Source organism: Triturus cristatus, chromosome 11, assembly GCF_964204655.1.
Source record: "Triturus cristatus chromosome 11, aTriCri1.1, whole genome shotgun sequence".
Classification (NCBI taxonomy): Eukaryota; Metazoa; Chordata; class Amphibia; order Caudata; family Salamandridae; genus Triturus; species Triturus cristatus.
In genome coordinates this window covers 374,414,400-374,438,418 of record NC_140594.1, presented here as the reverse complement: position 1 = coordinate 374,438,418, position 24,019 = coordinate 374,414,400, and the positions used below count along the sequence as shown (strand labels likewise).

The following is a 24,019-nucleotide window of genomic DNA, read 5'->3' as shown; positions in this document are numbered from 1 at the left end:
GAGAGATGGAGTCCCACCAGACAGGGTGTAAAGGAGAGATTTATTCCAGTGAATAGAGTAGCCCGAGAATCTACCGAAGGATGTGAAGATATCTAAAAGACATCTAGGGGACTTCTCGGGGGAGGCCAAATAGTGGAGAATGACGTCTGCGTAGAGTGAGGTGCGATCTTCCCACTCTGCTGACCACCGCAGACCACGTATGGCCAGCTCGCACCGGATCCAGGCAGCCAGAGGCTCCAAGGACAGGGCAAAAGGCAGGGGTGACAGCGGGCACCCCTGTCTAGTACCTCGACTGAGAGCAAAGGGCTCGGACCGCTTGTTGTTGACCACCTCCTGCGCAAGGGCAGCAGAATAGAGGAGTCTGACCCAAGATATAAATTGCGGGCCAAATCCCAATTCGAAAAGTACTGTGAAAAGGTAGGACCATTCAATAGTATCAAATGCCATGGAGGCATCTAAGGACAGGATTACAGCATCTTCTTGAACCGTTGTGGCCCGCTCTATCACCCCGTGAACACGTCGTAGATTCAGAGCAGTATTGCGATGGGGCATAAAGCCTGATTGATCTGGGTGTACTAGGGCACTAATCACTCGCGATAGGCGGGTGGCCAGAAGTTTAGCGAGTATTTTTGGTTTGCCGTTAATCAAGGAGATGGGTCTATAAGAGGCACATCTGTCTTTCGATTTTCCTTCCTTAGGGATGACCACTATCGGTGCCAGCCTCTGATCAGGTGGTAGCTCCCCCGCCTTCCTACTCTCCTCGAACATGGCCCACAGGTGTGGGGCCAATTTGTCTGGACGCAATTTATAGAGCTCAATGGGCAATCCATTGGGCCCCATCGCTTTGCCCGGCTTGAGGGCCTTGATCGCCTGTGCGATCTCGTCAGTAGTTATGTCACTATCCAAGTAGCTCTGACCGTCCTCAGAGAGGACCGGGAGTTTGATGTCTCTGAGGAAGTCAGTCGAGTCCGCCTCAAGTAGGGATGACTGTGTCTGATATACAGTCTGTAATCTTTGCACCCGAGTCGGTTGTGAGCTCCGGCACAAGGCGGTTAGCTTTTTCCTTCTTGTCCAGCCAAGCTATAAGTTTCCCAGCTTTATCCCCCATTCATACACCCTACCGTTTTTCTCCCTCCCCCAGGACTTGGCATGATCAGTGACAATGGCTTTGTACGCGTCTGTCTTCAGTCGCAAAAGATGCGGGAGGGAGAGGAGCAGAGTGCCGAGATCTGTAAATGTTTGGGCCTGCAATCCCGGCGGGACATACACCAACACCAGGCTCAATGCCCTACCCTCCCACTGCTCAATGAGTGCTATATACCTCCCACGGTCATCAGTGTGCAAAGACTGAACAGAAAAGGGGAAGGGGTTTTTAGCCATGGTGCCCACTCCCCTAGACCCACTAGTGAAGCCTGAGTGGAAAAGGAGCCTGTATCCCCATCTATTTTGGGCTTTACACATGTTTCCGACCAGGTGCGATTCCTGCAGGTGGACCACCTCCGGGGAATGTCGTTTTATATACTTGCAGGACTATAGTGCGCTTTACCTTGTCCCCTAGCCCATTCACGTTCCAACTAATTAATGTGAAGCTTTTGTCCCAGTACGATCCCATAGTGGAATGTTAAAGGTGGATTTGTATCTCAAAGCCATATTGATAGGTGATATTACACCCAAAGCCATGTGAATCAGTGAAGCCGATATAACAACAAAGAACAATCCCATCCCCCCAACCCCCCATCCAACACCCCCCTCCCTGCCTTCCTGCACCTCGGGCAAAAACCAACCCATTAAACCAACAGCGCAGGGTGTCTGTCGCCCCAAAAATACAAACACAAGTTAAAGGCGGGGATGAAGGCCCCCCCGACCCCACCCCCGAAATGAAAGGGAAAAATAACATATTTTACTAGTCCTGAAGTAGGAGGCCACCAAAGGCCAACAAACCAGGATATAGAGTCGTCAGTGTCCGCATGTACAGTTCCACGCTGAGGCACCACCCGCAGGGTCCGGCACCAGGATAGTCAGGATCCACAGAGGCCCCGGAATAGGTTTAAACAACCTTTGGTCCGACGCAACAAGAGGCGGCAATCATCACGTAGGTTCAGCGACAGTTGTGCTCCCTGGCATCTCTCCAGCCCTCTAGCTAGTCCGCCACCGCCGCTGGGTGGTCAAATAACCAAGTCTTTCTATTCCCCTCAATTCTTAGTTTGGCAGGGAAGAGCATAGCGTATTTTACCCCTATATCTCTCAAAGTCTTTTTGACAGACAAGAACGACCTCCGCTGTCTCTGCACTGCCTGCATGAAATCCGGGAAGAATGTTACAGTTGAATTTTCATACCTGAGAGGCGGCGAGTTCCTGGCATTTTGCAGTATTACGTCACAGTCTCTGAAGTTCAGGAGTCTCGCCAAAATGGGCCGAGGTGGAGCTCCCGGCTTTGGGCGTCTTCTGGGACCCAGTGTGCCCTTTCCACTATGAAGAACTTCGAGAGGCCCTTCGGCTTGAGATGATTGAGCACAAGGTCTTCAACAAAGAGGTCTGGCGCTTGTCCTTCAGATTTTCCTGGAATACCTATAATGCGTACGTTGTTCCTTCGTGAGCACCCCTCATAGTCATTCAGCTTACCTTCGGCAAACTTCTTAAATGTGTGGAGAGCCTGAACCTCGGTCTGGAGTTGCAAGACGTCATCCACCAGATTCCTGGTGGTGTTTTCCAGTTGTTTGACTTTCTCATGTGTTTTGGCGAGGTCTGCCCTAATCAGAGTCACCTCTACAGTGATGGCATCAGTGCGCTGTTCCATGGAGGCGCGCACCCCCGCTATGGCCACCATCACGTCTTTAAGTGATAGCTCAGGGGTTTCGCTCTCCAATCCGCCAGTAGGTTCAGTCCGGGCTGGGCGCTCAGGTACAGGGCCCTTGGGGCAGGTATATTTGTCCAGCTTGCTTTGCTGCGTTGCTTTTGGACCCCTACTACTCGCCATTGCATCTATTACTGTAGTGAAGGCAGCGATTTAGATGCATACATTGCTATGTTAGCATAAGCGCGTTAGATGTTAGAAAGCCATCTTGCCACTTTTGCTGCTTTTGCACACGACACTGCAGAAACATGTTATTATTTGAAAACTGCTTGCTTGCCTTTTCTTTACATGAGAACTGTCTGTTGTTCACATCCCTAGACGTGGACTGCGACCTTGGTCTGAACATTGTGTGCAAAACACTCTGAGCCGCCAGACAATGTATGTTTTTGAGTTCAGGTTGATCGGCCCACTCTCTAGCCATAATATGCACACAGCTGCAAATACCTGAATGCCGAGAGCCTTTAATATTACAGTTTGCATGCGTTAGAAACACATTCTGAAGAAGAATATTTCCAGGCGCAGAGCAAAGCTGATCCTGTGATGTGATTCACCTACGCTGATCTTTACGGTATGGGGTTCCCCATTGAAGCCTAGAGACCTTCTATTAATATAATAATACTAGCCTACTAGCTAAGGGAAGGTGGCTGTAATCCACTGTCATTTGTAATATGATTTCTCCCTTCATTTTCTATGGTATTGTAACAATGCTGATGGTTTTAATTATAATCATTTGTCTGCTTATGTTAGCCAAAGTCCTGCATCTTAGGACACGTAGTTTATAAAATAAACCTTTTAAACTTTACCATGTCTCTGATTACTCTTGTTGTGGACTGATATGAGAATAATAGCGAACAGGTATTTCTGATTTCCACCATTCCTGAGAGTACTCCAAGTCGCTTGTTCTGGGTTGTCTATACATTGGGACCTCCGAGAGAATACGGATAACGAATGGGACACTGATGCTGGTCGGATAGGGGTTCTGGGTACTGAGGTGAGTTTTTGGTACACCACAATTCACTGAGGTCCTGGTTTCCTGCGCATAGTTCTGTGCATGAGTAGAATCCCTGCAACATTACAGGGGATCTCAGTGGCACAGTCTGTTACCCAGCCATGGGGGCCCCCACCAAGTCTGCCGCTGGAATGCTATTTGGAGGGTTATTTGCAAGTAGGCGAATGCCAGGCCCCTCACCAGCTGCACTCTGCTTCCTCCCAGAGCCCACGGGAGCCACAGGTCAAATGAGGGTCCCACCAGGAGCCGGACACACCTCTTCTGGCTGCTGTGGGCGGTTGCTATTATAGAGCCAACTCTCACCGCCGCCCCCACCTTCTGAGGTCAGGGCACCCCCAACCACGCGGCTGCAGGATTCGGGCCACGATAGTACTTCCCCAGGGGCTGCTGGGTCCACCCACCTCCGACTAGTACCTCCGCTCCTCAGTCTGTGGCGAGACCGCCTCCAGAGGCACCCCCGGGAATCAGGCATCTCTCGCGACTCGCGGACCAGGCCGCAAGCCGCGACGTCGATTAGGTGCGCACCCGCCCTTCAGTGCGAGCGCAGCGGTACCAGGGGAGGCCCCAGACCACAGCAGGCAGCGCTCCGTCTGCCCGCGTTCGATGGGGCCGGGAAGCGGATCAGTTGGTCATAGGCACTCAGTGCAGCCCTTCCCCACCTCGGGATGTGGATCTGTATGGTGGATGAAGGGGTTTTCGGTCAGAGAGAGCGGAGCTGCCTCAAAACGTGGCCATCACGCTGCCGCGCGTAACCACAACCCCGTAATTTTCTTTTCTTGATCTCAAGTGTCCACATACAAAAATACTCTGGCAGCCGACACGTGTTTTGTCCAGCAGGACTTTTTCAAGGCTGCAATATGTTAAATACAATTAAATTCTTACCACATACAAAAAGGTACAGTTAAAAATGTATCTCTTTTAGCAGTGCCATGAACTTGACATCACGGGATATTCTTTTCTGTGCACGTATGGTGTATCCTGGGGTTGATGAGCCACTTTTGGTCCTTTTATTCTAGTTGGCAAAATAGGAATAGGAATAGGAAATAGAGAGCACCGGGGCATTAGGGAGGCAATGACAGACACCGAGGAGTGAGTAGGGGCAGGGAGAACACAGAAGTGAAGGGGTAGGGGAAGTGTGGGGTGGAAAGGGGGAGATGGAAGCCTCGGCGCCCCGCGAGCGTAGGAAGTAGAGCCAATATCGATGTTAAAAGTATCTATGTTGTTAATATCTTTTACAACCTAATTTAATAGTTTAGTGCCCTAGCAGGTTGTTGGGTGTATAGGAGTACAGGGTGGGAAGTAAATTAATTATAATTAATTAATGTTTAATTATTATTCATTATTTGATTGATAATTCATGGTGTAAAGTGTGTACTTGATTTTTTTAAGTTAAGTTTTAGGTGCGGGTTGTGGGGTCATTGGGGAAACAACCATGAAGCCTAGGAATGATAAGGAATGGGCGGGCTGTAAGCCCCTTTTAGGATTTATTTTTTAATGACAACAAATTTTGCAGGCACAGCACAACCGCTGTGCAGGCAAAACCTTAAAAGTACTTTGTTTTCTACAAAGAAGTGCATAGGGTTGGATATTGAAGTTATTGTGTCTGTTGATTGTTGAGTTCTAAGTTCATGATCTCCACACTAAAACCCTGTGAAGCCTTTGACTGCATGCTCGCCCTTGCTATCCTGAAAGTCAAGTGTGGAAAGGGCTGTACTTGGCCCTGTTTGCATAGACATACTAGAACAGATTCCAGGGCACCAGTGCCATAAAACAACCACGATTGGACCCCAGTAACTTTGACTGTCCTGTGGCCCCCTCAAACAGGATCTAACACTATGCTTACGTAACCGATATTTTAGTTGATATTTTTGCAACAACATTATGGTAGCCTGATATTAAAGACTTAAGATTCGAGTGCCATATGTGGGAGATATAAACCCAGAAACGTTTGTGGTGCTTAGAATACACATCCCCCAGCACTAGGAATTTCGCTAAAACTGACCACCCAATGGAAAAATTACAACTCAGTAAATTAGTTTACCACAATGTATCTGTTTCCCAGGGATATGATGGGACACCTTCACAGTCCTGCGGGAGCTGAGTACATCTGAGACAGTGCTGCTGGAATTGTGCCAAAAACCTAGAAGCCCTTCATCAAAATTTGAACTCAACAAAATAGTAGTACTGGTTTTCATGTAATTGATCCATTAGTATATATTGGTTAATAAAAAGGTATAGGTCAAGGGTCAAGTCTAATGCCAAGCTAGTTCGAAAGTCTAAGTTACAGGAATCCATATAGAATGGAGAATAGTTGAGCACACACAGTAGTATTTCCCAGTGTAGTAGACAGACAAACACCTCTTGTAAACAGCTGGTTATGATTTGAATTTTTTGTTGGGTACGTATTCATGGGGCTTAATTCACCCACTATACCCATTAGATTCGACCAGTAACTAGGTAAATAACTGGCCTAGAGTTTGAGTCAATTTGAACTATATATCTGCATTTCTTAGGAGCCACAGGTAGTAGAATGATGGCTGAAACAGCTCAGGGATCAGGGGACCCGACCACCCATTGAGGCACAGCCAAAAGACATAGGCCAAAAGGCAGAAAAAAAAACCTTCTGTGCCTCTCAAGCTAAACAAAGGGGATACAGGCTCACAAATAGCAAAACAGGTGAAGGGACACTGCAGTCGCATCCACAGGCATAGTCATTTCATGGTCCTACAGACTCCTCTATACAAAGGTGGTGCCACTGTCATTCTTCTTCAGGCATGGCTAGCTCAGCTGCAGTTCTGTGTGGCTCTAGGCAGGCACAATTCCTTGCTTCGCTCTTCAGGCAGTTTTCAGTTTGATGAACCTTGGGCTTGCCCTCCTATTCATTGCAGCTCTTCAGTCCATCAGACAGTCTTCTGAGAGGGAACATCATCATAACTTCACCAGTCCTAATTGATCCAATACTTGGGGAAAACAGCAGCATCCAATTCCTGATTCTGGTAGGATGTCTCAGTAATTCTAGCGAACGTCCTAAGAAGGCCACACAAATGTAAAATATTGGCTCTGAAGAGGAAGCATTTAAGGCAAATGGACCACTAATGGCAAAATAGGATCAATGAGAAGTTGGGATCCATTCAAAAATCCTATTTCCTGGCATGCAGTGCAAGGCATTTCTTCCCAGGAATTTTCAAGCTGGATCAGAGGGGCAAGCACCAATTGTCAAGTGGGTTATGTTTGGGAGAGACACAGTGTAGATATCCTCCGTGGGCCATTCCTCTTGGCATGCAGCATCTGATAGAGATTTCTAGCTGCAGATTCCTCACCTTAGAATATTTCCCAGGCGTTAGATGAGCAACGGAAACATTTCAAGCTGTAACTCCGCCTGCCGGTAGGTGGTGTCCTTCGGCTCAGCATTAGAGTTGTCTTCACCAGAAGTTACATGCACAGCGCATAACAAAGATGCCACCCCAACATGCTGACAGTAGTAATTTTCTTTAGTGCCAGTCAGTGCAGATCTGGAGAGAGCTATCGCCAGTCAAGTTGTGACTGGCTTTTTATAATACTTTGCCTCCCAGTGTGGACATGATGCCCTCACAAACAAATGGTGGGGTTTAATGACAAATCCCCATCTAGTTTGCCTTTGTTGCTTGGAGCCGGACCATGACTCCAAGACATATGAGGACTGCCACGCCATGAACCCCAAGGTACTGTGGGAATGCTCCTTGAAGCTTCTAGTCGCCTCATGACGATCACCTACACAACACTCCAGGTCCTGGTCGCGAGGTAGGTCCCGAACCCGTTCACAGAGTCGTTCAACGCATTCGTCATCACACTTGGAGTCATCAGGTTAGTCCCACAAGTAGTCCAAGAAATCAAAGAAGTCAAAGCGCTCTTCAACTTCACTGCACATGTCCAAATCTTCAGATGAGGCGCTAGAATGATGTCACTCTAGACATTCTCCCACGCTGAGCCTTCCCCTTGGCCTGCTCCACACCTCCCCGAGTTTCCTGGAGCCGAAGCAACCCCCGTCCAACTCTGTGAACATTATGAGGCCACGCACCTCATTTTTTGGTAGGTCAACCCCTCTGGAGTGCCTTTGTATCCCATGGGTTTGGCAGGTGCCACCACTGGATTTCCGCATGCAGGCCCGTCCTCAGCACCAGTCAGACCCCCTAAATCCAGTTCTAGATCCAAAAAGGCTCCGATCGCAAGACCGTCACCTTCCCCAGAGCCTTGTCAGCGATGGTGTTTGAGGTTGGTATGATTATGTGGTTCGCATCGCTATGGGGCATCCCCACCACCGACCCCATAATCATACTGACTCTGATACGGAGCCAGATCGGCATCAGTTGATGTTGACTCCGGCCGGAACCCACCCTTCCAAGTCAGATCCCGGCCTGCTTTTTTTCTGGTTAAGTTCTACTGGCTTTTCAGGAGGTGTCCAGGCATCGATTGTGGACATACCCTTAGATGACACCCGCCACTTTGGCGACAAGACGGATTTAGAGGTGGAGCGCTTTGAGGACAGTCAGGCAACTGCCAGGTCCTTGGGCCTCTCCATGGCCCCATGCCAACCCATTCTGCTGTTTGCCCCTTCCGTGGATATGGTAAGGGCTATCAACCACTCCCACTCCCGCCCAGCCACCAGTCTCCCCAGTCCTTTAGTGGCCACTGACACAGTTCTCACAAGCCCTGTGGGACACTCAGCTAGATGTCTACAAAGAGTGCCACAGCCTCAAAACCTTTTAATTTGCCATCCTACCATCACGTACACCAAGTTGGCAGCAGGATCCATCATTAGTTGTCCTGCTGGCAGACCATAACATCGGACAAGTGGGTATTACAAATTTTTCAGCTGGGTTACTCCAACCCTTTGCAAGAAACCCCACTACCTATTTCACCATCCTCAGAATGGCTCATGGAGGTCAGCCTCTCCTTACTCTGTCAGGAAGTTCAGGCTCTTTTGGCCACAGAAGCAGGGACGGACTGGCCGTAGTGGGCACTAGGCATTTCCCTGTGGGCCACCAGGGTGGGGGCCGGTTTTGGGCCCCTAGGGGCTGTTTTTGTTACCGGGGCCAGCTATATCGCCCCCCTGTAACAAAATCAGCTGAAAACGGCCCTAGCAAACAGCTCCGCCGCACCCCCTCTGTCCCACAGGGCGGCCGGCCGAGCCCTTTCTTAGTCCAGCCCTGCAAAGAAGCCATCAAGAGAATTGTGACATCAAGAGGAGGCTGGGGTTGTTGTTACCTCTACTTTCTGGTCCCCAATATGATGGAGGTCTCCTCCATATTTTAGACTTGCATCCTTTCAATTTGTTTCCTGAGCTCAAATTAGCTCATGTTCTGTCTGTCTCAGACCCTGGAGACTGGATGGTAATGTTGGACTTGAAGGATACCTACTTCCACATCCCCGTCCTGCCTGTTCATAGACAACCTGCAGTTCACGGTGGGCCACGAGCATTATCATTTTGCTTTGCTTCCTTTTGGCCTTTCCAGCACGCCTTGGGTGTTTATCAGGTTGATGGTCATAGTTGCAGCACATCTGTGGAGGTCGGGGTTCCAGCCTTTCCCTACGTCTAAAATTGGCTGTTGAAGACGGGCTTGCCCCAGGCAGTCGTCTACCACCACCAGGCAAGAGCAGACCTCCTGCGTTCACTGGGGTTCACTCTAAATGTGCCGAAGTCCCATCTGACCCCCTCTCAGATTCTCCTTTTCATTTGAGCTGCACTGGCTACAGTACAGTTTTGGCATATCCTCAGGAATGGAGCGTCTAGAATATCCATGCTTTGATTCATATTTTTTAGCTACTATCCTGGATTTTGGTGAGACCGACTCTGAGCCTGCGTGCCATCATGGCCTCCTGCCTCCTATAGTAACACATTCCAGTTGGTATAAGCGGGCTTTGCAGTGGGACCAGAAGTCCCAGTGAGCACTGCATCAAGGGAGTCTCTCTGATCTGGTCTGAATATCGGAGTGAACTGCAAAAGACCTGCAGTGGTGGATGACGAAACTCGATTGGGTCAGAGGCAGTCCTCTTCCCCACCCTGATCTGACTGTAGTGACAGATGCATCACTTCTGGGCTGGGGTGGCCATTTTGGAGAGACAGAATTCAGATGACTCTGGCCTCAGCAAATAAACCTGTAGGAGCTGAGAAAGAAGGCTAGTTTAGGTGGTCACAAACAATACCATGACAATGTGGTATTGCAACAAGCAGGGCAGGGTGAGGTCGTGGACCTTTTGGCAAGAGGCCCTGCATCTCTGGACATGACTGGAATGCTAGGGCTTTTCCCTGGAGGTTCAACATCTGTCAAGGCCTCTTATCACCAGAGCCGACAAACTCAGCTGTCCAAGCCTAGTAGATCACAAATGGTGGCTTCATCCGGACCTGCTGCATGGTCTCTAAAGAGATTGTGGAGCTGACACCGCTCCTGCCCAGAGTTCTCAAGAAAATCAGAACGACTGGGCCCAAGTCGTTCTTGTGGCTCTGGATTGGGCACAGATAGTATGGTATCCCGACCAACTGAGCATCAGCATCGGTTCTTTGATCAGGCTTTCCTTTTGGGAGAATCTGTCACAGCAACAGCGCAGGGTCCTGCATCAGAACCTGCACATTATCCACTTTCTTGCGTAGAAATTAAGCGGCAGCAGTTTACAGTTTTTGACCTTCCTCCATAAGTCTGTGATGTCATTCTGGCAGCCAGGCATCTCTCAACCAAGATAGTGTATGCCTGCCGTTCGGACAGAGTTGTGGCTTGGTGTTGATCACCTTTCTGCTCCTTTGTCTGAGGTTTCATTATATTTTATCTTCTTAGCCTAGCAAGGCTTTGCTTTTTGGCACGGTTAACGGGTATCTTTTGCCATAAAAGCCTTCTTGCAATTGCCGGATAAGCCACCCTGTTCAATTCACCTTCTGTGATTTATTTTCTAAAAGGACTACAACATATGTTCCCTCCAAAACCCTTCATCATGCCCCAGTGGGACCTGAACCTAGTCTTGACCTTTAAGCCCTGAAAAATTTCCCTCTATGTTTGTTGACCATAAAAAGTCACTTTTAGTGGGTGTTACAACGGCCAGTGGTGTTTGTGAACTGCAGGCACTTTTGGTGCAATCTCCATACACAACATTTTTCTCAGACAAATTAGTTCTAAAAGCATGTGCCTCTTTTCTGCTGAAAATGGTAGCACCTGTTCATTAGCCCAGACAATCCCATTGCCTACCTTCTTTGCTCTGCTTCACCCTTCCAAAGAGGATGAGAGAACCCACCGCCTGGACCCAAAAAGAGCATTGTCATTCTACATTGATTACACTAGAAAGTTTCTGGGTGGACAAGCAACTCTTGTTTGGGTTTATCGGGGAGAAGAAATGGAAAGCCGTGATGAAATGGACCATCTCATGAAGGATAGTGCTCTGCATTAAAATCTGCTACACCAGGTCAGGTCCGTCATGAGGGGCACTTTGCCTATTTGGTCGTCCAGGACTTCCTAGTCTAAATCGGTTCACAGACTGACCTACGGAGAGGTATTTCTTGGGTATCTTTTCTGCTAGAGACTCTAGGGGGCATATTTACAAGTGAATGGTGAAACGTGGCATTAAGCAAAAATCGCTAATGCCACACTCCATCATTCTGAAAATGGAGGGATGAGCCATATTTACAATGGTACAGCACATGGATTTTCTGTAGTGCTGGCGCTAAACGCAGCTGCCTGGCGCCAATGCAGGCACCCTTGCACCATAGTGCACATAAACAATCTTTCATGGCGATTTGCTGTTTCTATGTGTACTGCACAATTCAGCACACACAGAAACAGCAAAAACGATGAGAAATTAAACATGTCTCCTCGTTTTGCCATGTTAAGACCAGGTATTCCCTGTGGTACCCAGGTGATAAGAGGAACCGATTTAGAGAAAGTTTTTAAACATGACTGTTTGTGATTTATTTTGAACAAATTTTACAAGTGCTTTATCTGTAATACCACAATTGGCAAGTCAGCAAGTCTTGCCATAAGTTTATGATCTTCAGTGTCGGCTGCCAACACATCTTAAAGAATTAGATCACAGGGTAAGTTTGAGTCAGCAGCTATTCATAGATCATCTAACACTGCAACTAGCGCAGATTCAATACTTCTACCAGGTTGAAAACGAAACTGGCCGTCAGCTGGTAAAAAATAGTTTTCAAGGTAGTTAGACAGGTCCAATATAATGACAAGATCCAGTAGAAGATTGATAGGGTGATAATTTGCAGGGTCCTATGGATCAAGTGAGGGCTTTTTAATAGACGTTTTACAGTTTCTTGTTTAAGCTCAAGAGGTACCACATCATGATCCAAGGATAGTTCTATAGTATTGAATATGTTTTTGTGATTCCTGGGGTCTCTAATTTAAGAAGTATAATGGGACCTGTAGAGGAGCTCAATTTGTAAGTTTTGATGATTTCCATTAGAGTCCACAGTTAGACAGGTAAACGGTTTGAGGGCCTTCACACACATCAGTGATTGACAAAGTCCTGAATTAGTTCAGAATTATTTAAAGTTATTATTATTGTTGCTTAAATAAAAAATAAAAAAAGAAGTGCAGAAGCTCAAAGATTTCCCTCGGAGCTCCTCGTCTCACTGCTGAATTGTGGGGCTGCCGAATACTACAGCTGCCTCTTCCTTCAACTCCCATACACTTCCTGTCTCTTTTTCTCATTCTAATATGTATTTTTTTTATAACTGCTTTCTTCCTTTATCACGTTTTCCCTATATTACTGTTCTTCTTTTTTTCACTCTCTTGCTCAAAATTTGATAATGAAGAAGTAAATGGTGCTGGTGGGTTATGTGTTTTTTCTCTTCCAGGTTTGGAGGTGTAATTTCTGACACTGAGGACTGTACCACTACCATTGACGTGAAGACCTGTACCTACAAAGCCGTTAAGAAGTTTCAACCCAGTGTCCCATGTGAAATTTGACAACCCATTAATTTTTAACAATCAGCCACTGAGAAAAGAATGTTGGCATTAGGGACTTGAAAGTCGTCTGTCTGTGCTGAGCGGAGGCTGGTGGTTATGGGGTAGAGAGGATTGGTTTTACCAGCTTTTTCACACCAACAAGAGCTTTAATAGAAGTAGCAGTAAAACCACCTCTTACTTTTATTTCTCGACTACAGACAGCTTTTATATGTCGGTTGTCAAATACCTGTTGTGTACAATACCAACACTTATAAAGTTGGCTTTGAGTAAGCCCACCATATCATTTATTGGCTTTCTTGTCAATCTCATATTGTTCCTTCTTATTCAGTGGGTTTCCTTCCCCATGTGCTTGTTTGTCCCTAACCTGGAGAATACCTTCTTTCTCATCCTTTTGATTAGATGACTTTTATCCTTCCATAGCTCACACTAGGGAATTGTGTTTCTCTTTTTCTTTTGTAGGCTCAATTGGAGTGAATGTCTTTTCTTGCTATCTCCCCCTGTCCTGTTTAGCCCATCAGCTCCCCCACCCTTTACTCCGTGTGGCTCCCTACCCTTCCTAGCAAATCTGTAAAAACACAGCATCAAGTATATTTTTGCCAGACAACTAAATGGCAGACTTTATCTTGGTTTTCTTTTTATCTTTTAACTTCCATGTGTTGCATGACAGCCCAGAGGTTACCATACAAAGACAGTACCTAAAGTACCTGGAACGATGTCTCTTTTCTTAAGCCCATTAATTTGTTCCCAGGTTGTGGCAGAGCATCAAATGGCTAGATCCTATTTGTGTATAAGGTAAATGTCAAACATTTGACTTTAAATTCAGTCACTTCTTAAGACAGCTGTTATCCTCTTTTAAGGAACTGTAACTAGATCTCTGTGTTGGCTTTAAGATTGATCACTTTCAATAAAATGTTTTTTGTAATTTTCTCCAGCTTCCTGTCTCAAATGTGAAAAATAAAACTTGCAGTTAATAAAGTTTGAAAATATTGTATTCCGTTATGTTTTAAAATTCCTTAAGATGTGTGTTCCCACCAGTACTTTGAAATGCTTTTTTTTTTTTACTTTCTAAACAATGCTTGACAAATAACCATTGGCAAAGCAACTAGCTTAGCACATATTTTGTAAAGGTTAGACCTACTGGCTTTGCCTATGCGTGTTTTTTTATACCAACTCCACCTTGCTGACGATAGTCAATCGTGTTTGGTTGGTGGACGTCCATTCTCTTGCCAAGAAAAGTTTAGAGAGATAATACCAAAGGGTGCATTTTACTCATCAAGTTTTCATATATATTGACTGAAATGCCAAGGGTTTTAGAGGCAGTTCTGGAAAATAATGAAGTATTCCTATATGTCAGGGCCTACCAGAGTACTCAGAAACAATGTTTTTCTTTAGAAGCAAAACATATATGCCCCCCTTCCTCCCCCATAAGTAAATTGTGTTCCCAGTATAAAAACTGGGTGGCTTGCTGGCTAAAATGTGTGTCAAAGAAGCACTGGCTATGCCAATGTAGGCTTGCATTTGCTGAGCTACACCAGTTGAGAGGCTTTGGTTCTCATAAGTATGGGGGTTGCTCGAAGTGGGATGATTAAGAAGAAACCCACACTTTGTCATTACCATGGATAACATGGACCTGTGTTTGCAGTTGTTCTGCGCCAGGAGTTTGCAACTGAGGCTAATGGTGAAAGAGGAGCCAAGAGAGGTACAGCTGGGTTATGGTACCACATTTGACTTTTGGGTATAAACAAATAAGCACTTTTGGGTATCTTTTGTTTACCTTTTTTCAGTGACTGCCAATCGTTGTTCCTCTTTCTAAAAAAATATTAGAACATGAAATTATATTAAAAAACATTTAATACCTGTTGCAGAGACGACCCTGATTAACATCCACAAACACAAAAATATGTACGTGTATTCACAATGAAATTTGGGTGATAATCTAGAAGGAGGTGCTCAGCCTGCTTAAGTACTGGTGTGCGCACCCTGGAATCACAGGTTATATGTAGCTTTAGATTAGTAATTGCTTGTATTGATTGGATGTCTAGCTGTAACAGAGAGAATTCTCACAAACTTGAATACCAAGAGGGTAGGGGCGCTGATGGAGGACGCTTGGCAGCTTAAGAGGTGCTTGGGTATATTTGGGCATTCAGAAATCTAGCAGAAGACAGTCTGCTGCGTGGCACTGTAAGGTATCTATACCACAAATGAGGAGAACAATTTATAAATGTGCATAGGCAGCAAATATTCTTCGATTTGTTTCCAAGTGTTATTACACAGGCCAGATAATTACCATTCACTCCGACTAGTATCCTTACTGCAAGTCCTCCAGTCCTTATTGTTCCTTTGGCACAGCTTTCAGCTTACGATTTGCTCTGAAGGTTTGTCTATTTAATTCCTATTTTCATATGTGGCCGATAGTCCCTTGTGTTAGATGCTATGCCCTGTCTATACAGAAAAATAAATGGTTGTATGACACTATATTGAGATCAATAATATCGACCTGCACAGTTATCACATCCAAGTAACCACAACATCGCATACCACCCACTACATCATCAATGTAAGTATAAAATGATTATTCTTACCTCCATATCTACTTACCTAGCATTACCTTATGATGTAGTGGTTATGTTGATGTAGTGATTGCAATATGTTTGCCATGATATGTAGCACATGTAATATAATGGAGATATAGCAAATATAAAGTATATATTCTATCCAAAGGATGTCTTTTTTCTAGTGGATAACTTCAATCACTGCTGATAGGTCCTTCCTCTCACTTTGGTCGACAGGTAGTATACAAAACATTTAGGGCCTGATTTAGACTTCGGCGGACAAGTGACTCTGTCACAAATGTGATAGATATCCCTTCCACCGTATTAAAAGTGATATTGGATATAATGCATTTGCAAAACTACAGACGATATGTTAGTCACATTTGTGACAGAGTAACCTGTCCACCATAATCTAAATCGGGCATTTAATACCTTAAGAGATATGGGAAAACAGGCTATGCAAGGGCGACAACTCACGCAGTGAATTCATAAGCCCACATGTTCAAACAGACTGTGAGATATTCATCCTCAGACAACAAAATACTGGTTCAATGGGGCCAGTATTGTTTCTACTTTGGTAGCACAGGGCCAGACCCAGCCAAAATATAATGCACGCTTTTGTTTTTAGTTTAATGTGTCCCTCCAATAAGAATGAAGTTCATCTTCCTCCTTTGTTACCTTCTTTCATGAGATGTTAAGGCTGGCAGATAGAGAACAGTCTTGCTAAGACTGGTCAAGTTGGTTTGTAGTTAGCCAAGTTCTCCTCTTTGTGAGGCTCTGGTCAACACAAGACAGGAAAAGGTTATTGGTGAATTTCAGTTTGAAGGAGGAAAAACTGGTTTAGCAGGAACGGGGTTACTAATGCCCAGACCAGCTACCTCTTTGTGGCATTTGCCCAAAATACATATGGGTGTTGTTACATTAAGAGAAAATGAAGGTAACCTGTAAGAAAGCCACCAGCTTGTGCAGAATGACAAAGTGTCTTCTGTGGACATCATTTACTCTTTACATGGCCTCCTGGTCCCAACACACCAATATCAATCAATCAATCAAGTGGATTTACATAGCACAGCTAATCACCCAGGCACTTGGGAGTCACGATGGTTCAGGTGGCTCAGTTGAACAGCCAGGTGTTGAGTTCTCTCTGGAATTCCAGTAGAGTGGTGGAGAGCCGGAGCTGCACGGGGAGCTCATTCCAAATTTTCACCGCGAGAAAGGAGAAGAGGAGTCCTGGTCTGTTGCTTCGGTGGATCATGGACCAATCATGTAACAAAGCATGCCACAGACTTTAGAGAAGCGAAGAACCCTATGTTATGTGGGTGTGCTCAGATTTGTCCATGCAGAGACCAGCTGATTCTCTCCCCTTCAAGAGTACAGGCAAAAAGGCCTGTCCACATTCATTTATAACAAGTTGGCACTAGTCACCCTAAAGCCTGCTCTGAGGCGGCAATAAACACCCTTTGACATAGATAGGTGTTTACATTGAATGCATTACCTTACCATCAAGCCCAATCACAGTTAACTTAAGGCAAAATCATATAGCACCTCCTATGCAATCGCAATCGTATTGTCCTCTCAAAAAAACAAAAAAGTAAGACCAGGAAAAAACAATGGGGAGAGTATTCTACTGGAAAATCAAGGATTTAATATTGTCCTGCCAGAATATAGCCACAGTATCTACCACAATATCATGAAAATACGTTTATATAGGTAAGAATAGATTTACTATATTTAACTCCACATACTTATACCTTGATATATTGGCCGCGTATGAGAGCGTCTTTGGCAAATAAACAACTATTGACCAGTTCTTTGGAGTGTCTGCATCTGATCCTTTGCCTTGTGAGCGTGGAGAGTGGATTGGTGTTTGGTATATATATATATATATATATATATATATATATATATATATATATATATATATATATATATATATTGATTAAACACATAACCGTGATAATGTACCTTTACAATAAATATATCTTTGAAGTATGTAGATGTTGAGTTTAGAATAGTAACTCTCATGACACTGCATTAGTCAATATTCTCGCTACGATATTTTAGCAGGACAATGTGTTTCTATCCATATTATGAAACAGTGCCTCTAGCTGGGCAGAACAGATTTTCCAAGACAAAGGGCTTGATTTATATATCGGAGGTATGTATACTCTGTCGCAACGGAGTATACATACCGCGAATATGAAGGTATACTCACCAGATTTAAAAGAGAGCAGACCAGTAGTTTGGCCATGGAAAAGACAACTCCGTCTCTGCCGTGGCCAAACTTCTCAGCCGATCTTGGGAAGTAGTGGTTGTTGGAGAAATGGCTACCTGTCCACCTGCCCAATTTGGATGGGTGAACATGTAGTATTTTTTTACTGTTCCTTACTGCCAGATAAAATCTGGCGGTAAGGAACATTAACATTTTTTAAATGCTCTCCCCCCCACCACCATGGGAGAAGACTCTCATGGCAAAGGGAGCATTACATTTTTTTATTTTTAAAAAGAAAATCCAGATTCAGGATTTTCTTTTTGAAAAGAAAAAAAGAATACTGTTTGCTGCAGGACTGCGTCCTTCCGAAACAGCCCTGAAGCAAACAGTAAAATGCATTGACAGGAACTGCCGTGAAGGCGGTTCCTGACGATGCTTTTATGAGTGATTACCAGCTAGGTTGTCATTTATAAATCTGAAGGGCAGTCTTTCCACGACGGCAATAGAGTAATTTACTCCATTGATCTGACGAACCCACGGGCCGTCCACCAGGATATAAATCAGGCCTAAAGACGTTTATCACTGCAAAGCCCTTTAGAGTCTCTCCCCTTTGGACTACAGATGGTCACTTCCTCAAGTATTTGATGGTTGTTATTGCCAATCAGTACATATGGGATAATCTACACCTTAATCTACAGAGGAGGATGTGCTGTAACGTTGATGGTATCAACTAAAATTGGTGCTTGTAATTCTGTTGACTAACCATGTTCCATTTCCATAATTGTAACCCATTATACAAAAGTTGTTTTTATTTGAAAAAGGGTAGCACATACAGAGACAAACTCTTGTTCTAGGTCTCAAAACTGGGATTATCTCTTTGAAGGAGCTTCACTTTGGTGCAATGTTCTTACACACAGGAATTCATGCAGATAAGCCATCAACGGCTATTTTAGCATTATCAGCATCCAACATGGAGACAGAGTTTTCATTTCTAAGACCTATAACTTTGTATTTAGATGACGTGAGTGCATGTATGGTGTATCGCATGTGGATGGAACATGCCAGAGTGAGAGGGAGCATCGCCTGTCCTGCAGTGAGCTCCTGCTGTTAATGTGAGTCGATGATAATGGTAGTGGCAGGCAGTTATCAGGCGGGCAAAAGAATGTGGGTGACAGATGTCCTGGAAAGGCAGGAAGTAGTACTGGTCTCAAAGGGAGAGGCTGAAACAATGACAGGGAAATAGATGAGTTCTTCAATGATTCTGTGGGGTGAAGGAAGTTTCCACCAATCCTTGGCTTTATTCCCTCATTGTTCATCCGTGAAGCCAAGGCAAGGGAAGCGCTATAGTTCAGGCATGGCTTCACTGGCTTTGGCCTGCAAATTACTTGTGGTATGCCCTTGGAAATCCCCAGGTTCTGGTGTACTTTTTTATTCCCTTCCTGATGGAGAGGGGAGACAACTATGAATGTCTCTTGTTGAACAGAGCCTTTGTTAAGCTCTTCCTTTGTTTCTGGCTCTGCACTGTGGCATATTAAGGGACTAGCGCTGTTGTGCAGCAAAGCTTTTGTTTTTTGCTCGATCTGTGGCCCTGCTGAGTAAGCCATGGGGTGAACCCAGCAAGATGTCTGTCTATTAAAGAGAGGGGGCTTATATGGAGGTGGTCCTTGTTTGTCACCTTCAGAGGGTGTTTCTTGATTGAGGCTCCAGGAGGTCCATGCCTTCAAAGGGTTCTTCCATTGTTTTCTGATTTCTGGTCCATTCGCACATGATTCTTTCCATTGCAGAGGGGGGTCTGGGAAGTTTTTGGAAGTTGAAAAGGAATGATCAGAAGCAGTTATGGAATGGCAGGCACTAGAGGTGAAATCTTCACTTTTGTACATATGTAAACCCGACAAAACAGTCATGCAGCTGTCCTTTCCATGAAGTTGTGGAGATCCTCTCCCTTGAGATTCATGGACACTTGAGTGGAAGTGAGGGGAAGCAGACTCTTGGGAGCTTTCCTCTAGCCCTGAACCTCTTACCTCTTGGCTCAGATAAATGACTGGTTTACAACGGATTTTGTTATCAGGGATTCTTGAAGTAAGCTCCTTATTGTCCAGCTTAGCTTTTTTCACATTGAAACAAAAACTGCTGTGTTCTCCATGGCAGAGGAGAGATTCAGCCTTGCTTGCCTGAGCCAAGAGCTTCTTCTTTGCAAGTGGGGAAAGGACGCTATGGTTCTCATGGACATGCAGAGTGGAGAAAAGTGATTTGTCAGCTCTGGGTAGGCTTAGGCTGCAGCAGTTCACATTGGAGAGCTCATCTTGGCACCAACACAAATCTGATTTGCTCTTAGACACCACCAGTTGACTGGGTTCCTCTTTGCTCCGGCCAGGTGTAAGCTGCCCTTCCTGCATCCTCTCCTCAGTCATGAGCTGTGAAAGTAAAAAACAAGCAAAAGTAAAAGCATCTATACGCCGCAATCCAGTCAGTCTTACTTTTTTCCATGCCTCGAATTTACATCAAAGAATCTGTGAATGCAGAGTTTTCAAGGACACATGTATACCCATCTCTGAGGGAGATGTTAGTGTAGGGTTCTTTTGCACTGGCATGGCAAGGTGTGTACCGCTAGCATTCAAATTTCCTATACTGAGTTTGGTGTGGCAATGGCTTGCAGGTTCCACTGTGGTTCTTCGAATGCTTGCATAGTTCTGAGAATGTTTGGGCTCCTAACAAAAATAATGCTTCATAATGGAAAGTCTCTTCAAACATAGAAATAATAGTAAATCTCTTGGGTGTAAGCTATAAAAATCAGCCCTCTCACACTACATGTAGCAGTGTCTGTGCATGGGGATCGGAAGACAGGTCTACCATTGGTACAGCAATGACACCTAGCCTCTAGGAATAGCAGTGATTTAGGCCAGGAGCTGGAGGAGGTAAGCCGATAAAGTACAGCAGTGACAGCCAGCATCCAATCACAACAGGACTCTAGGCCAGAACTTGGAGGAAGTTAGACAAATCAGTACAACAGTGACACTCACCGCCAAGTCAGAAGATGGCTCTACGCCAGGAGGTGGAGCAAGTGGACAGACTAATACGTCAGTGACACCGAATGTTTAGTCACAGTATGACTCTGGCTCTGATCTTGGAGTGAAGCAGACAAAAACTGTGCAACATAAGACCCACGGATCTGGCTGAGGTGTTTGGTGGGAGGCAAAGAAAGGTGGAACAGGGTAAACAGATTCTAGTACTGCAGTGGCAACTGGTTTTAAGTCATAGTAATGCTGGTACTGAGGCCTTGGAGGAGAATCCGAAGTTAATTGTAGTTCAAGGCCACACTGGGGAACCTAAGAAGCCCTGCCAAAAATGTTCAAACCAGCTCCGCTCCCTTAATCTTTTTGCAAAATTTCCATCCATCCATCCATCCATCCATCCATCCATTCATTCTCTATCTCATCTTCTGTCCTCTTTCATTTCTTCATCTCAAATCACTCTCTCTCTACCTTTCCTCCTCCCTCTCTCTCTTTCTCTCTCTCTTAAAGCCTCTTGTGCCTGCTGCAATTCACCTACCATATCTGCGGAAAGTAAGAGAGACACCAGGACCGGCTCCCAGCACTAATGTGGACCACAGGGCAATAGAAGCTTGCTCAACAAGTCCAACTTTGGTTTCCCAGCCCTTGTGAGCCAACCCACTGGGTACTCAATCAATTGTATGTGTGGTAGCTTGTTAAATACATACTTTTAGAAAACGGAGTTGAAACAGCTAGTAGGTTGTTTCCTCAGAACCCATCTTTTTCATGGTTTTGAATCCCGTTAACTTTGGCTTTCGCACTGCCCATCACATTCACACTGGGCTCATAAGAAGTTCAGTGAGATGTTGTGCTGTGGAAGGTTTGGGGTAGATGGTGTCTGTGCTACTTTCTCACCTCTCCATTGGCAGACCCCTGTTTGGTGTTCATGTTCTTCTCTGCTGCTTCCCCACTCTCGCTTTCCTTGGATGTATTGTACCGCTTCATTGGTTTGGAAAGGTGAATGGGCTTGTCATCCTCGCCCCTCAGGTACCGCACATAGGGAAGAACCAACCTGCAAGAGGTAAAAAAAAAACAGGTTTAAAACAAGGCACCTCATGCCTATGCAACTTGACATTACATTGGCCTGAGGGTTCAATTACTTCAACAACGTAAACTCATGCACACTAAGGACTCCTCCGTACTTGCAGCAATGGCACAAGCAATTGCAATCACCCTGAAAATATGCTAATTATATTTACAGTCAGTCGGCTATACATTGCACACTTATGTGACACAGTCACTCTTACTCTGTTTTTTCCACCCTCCAACCTATATCAGAGAGTCTGGAAATGTAGAGTGTGAAAAATGTTAGATGGTGGCACATTCAATGTGACAACAAATGTTTACAATCAGGCAGCTGTTCTATGCAGTTTTTATAAACACCTTTTTCGAGATAAGTCTAAAGATAAACAGTAAGACTGCTTCCTGATACACACAATAAAGCGTGGGCCACACCTATTATTGTGTACTACGCATGGGGCCATAACAGTCATTGTAACAATTGACAGATCTGTACCTTTCATGTGGCAAGTGAGGAGACTTTGAACCACAATTGTTTTTCTGAGCATTAGTAATGGAGCTATCTACCATTCTGCAAACTGGTTCAGCTTTTTCCCTTTGACCCAAATAATGTTTCTCTTTCACCTCTGCACCTATTATGAAAATGAAAGCGCAATTTTCAGGAATGCTTGGGGTCGGGACAGGGAACGTGAGGACAATGTATGACACAGACAAGACAGCCCAAGTGGCGGTGGAGATTAAAAAAATACAACCGTGCCCTGCGTGGCATCAGGGAGACCAGATGAAGACAGTCCAGACAAAAAAGACTGGCTCAATGAGAAATGCTGCTGGATTTGGTTCACAGGGAAAAGAACACCCCACGCACTCTGGGAGTAGCACTGATGCAACGCCAGGGGCCAGCAGCCAGCAGAGCTCTGATTGGATGGGAAGCCCACAGAACCAGAAACACCACAGCAACCGTGCGCACAAAGAAAAAGAGGATTAACATGAATGTTATCCAATACTATGCACATACAAATGACAGCAAAGAAAAGGAAGAAGAAGTTTTACAACAAACTCCAGTCCATCCAGGAGAAATTCCTTGAGTTAGACATCATTATACTGATGGAGGACCTCAATGCCAAAATTGGAAGTGACAACACTGGGTACGAAGAAGTCATGGGCAACAATGACCTTGGCTACATGAACGAGAATGGAGTAAGGTTCACAGATCTCTGTGCTCTAAACAGTCTAGTGATAAGCGGTAGTGTATTCCCACACAAAAGAACGCACAAGCAACCTGGTTGTCCCCAGACCATTCAACAGAGAATCAGATTGACCATGTCTGCATTGCTAGGAATTTCTGGAGGTCCCTGCGGAATTTGAGAGTGTAGAGAGGAGCGGATGTGGAGTCAGACCATCACCTTGCCATGGCCAGGATAAAGCTGCATAAAGCATGTATTTAACTGACAAACCAACACCAGCAATATTACACTACCCTCCTCAAAGATGTGTGAGTGAAAACTTAGTCACCCTCAGTAAAAAGTTTCAAGTCCTGCAAGAATTATTTAGAGAACAACAGAGAACTTGTAGAAAGTCAGTGGGAGAAGATCAAAGCAACAGTGACATCAACCTGCCATGAGTTACCAGGTCCCAAGTAACAGCAGCATAAAGAATGGATCTCCATAGAGATTCTGCAAAATCCAAGGGAGAAAGGAAAAGAAAGCTGCAGCCAGACACAAAAAAGCTGAAAAAGAGATGATCAAGGCAAATACACCAAAACCAACAAAGAAGCAAGGAGAAGCATAAGAGCAGACAAGTGACGATTCATTGATGGTCTTGCAACAGAAGCCCAGGAATCAGCAAGCCACAGAAACTTGAAAGAACTCTACGCCATAACAAAGGAACTCTCCGGCGGATTCAGCAAGCCAGAAAGACCTGTTAAAGAAAAACCGGCAACAGAATCATGGGTAACAAAGGCCAACAACAAAGATGGGTGGAGCACTTTGAAAAACTGCTGAGCCAGCCCATGCCGTAATCTCCACCAGACATATAGCCAGCTAACAAGGACTTGCCAATCGATTGCTGCAGACTGACCAAGGAAGAAATACAGCAAGCCGTCAAATATCTGAGAAATGGGAAGGTGGCAGAACCTGACATCATTTTTCAGGCGCTGAAGACAGACATTGAAACATCAGTAGACACACTCTACCCCATGTTTAGAAGAATCTGTAAAGAAGAAAAGGTGCCATCACACTGGAAGGAGGGATATCTCATCAAGATCCACAAGCAAGGTGACCAGAGTGATTGCACAAACTACAGGGGGATAACTTATCTATCAACCCCAAGCAAAGTGTTCAACAGAGTCATCCTGAACATAATGAAGTCAACACTCAGTTGCG

At 45.1% G+C, this 24,019-nt stretch overlaps 1 protein-coding gene and 1 long non-coding RNA gene across 2 annotated transcripts in view; one reads left to right on the top strand and one right to left on the bottom strand.

Moving 5' to 3' along the window:
• The window catches only part of LOC146784218 (uncharacterized), a 603,578-nt gene extending 589,847 nt beyond the window's left edge, over positions 1–13,731 (top strand). Inside the window, exon 3 of the long non-coding RNA XR_014970515.1 lies at positions 12,693–13,731. This is a non-coding gene — a long non-coding RNA (uncharacterized LOC146784218). The remainder of the gene's footprint in view (positions 1–12,692) is intronic.
• Positions 13,732–18,361: 4,630 nt separating this feature from the next.
• The window catches only part of ARID5A (AT-rich interaction domain 5A), a 122,714-nt gene continuing 117,056 nt past the window's right edge, over positions 18,362–24,019 (bottom strand). The window contains exons 6-7 of the mRNA XM_085633460.1: positions 21,474–21,630; positions 18,362–19,982 (exon numbers count right to left, since the gene is read on the bottom strand). Of these exons, the coding sequence (XP_085489586.1) occupies positions 18,567–19,982; positions 21,474–21,630 (1,573 nt within the window). The 3' untranslated portion in view covers positions 18,362–18,566. The remainder of the gene's footprint in view (positions 19,983–21,473; positions 21,631–24,019) is intronic.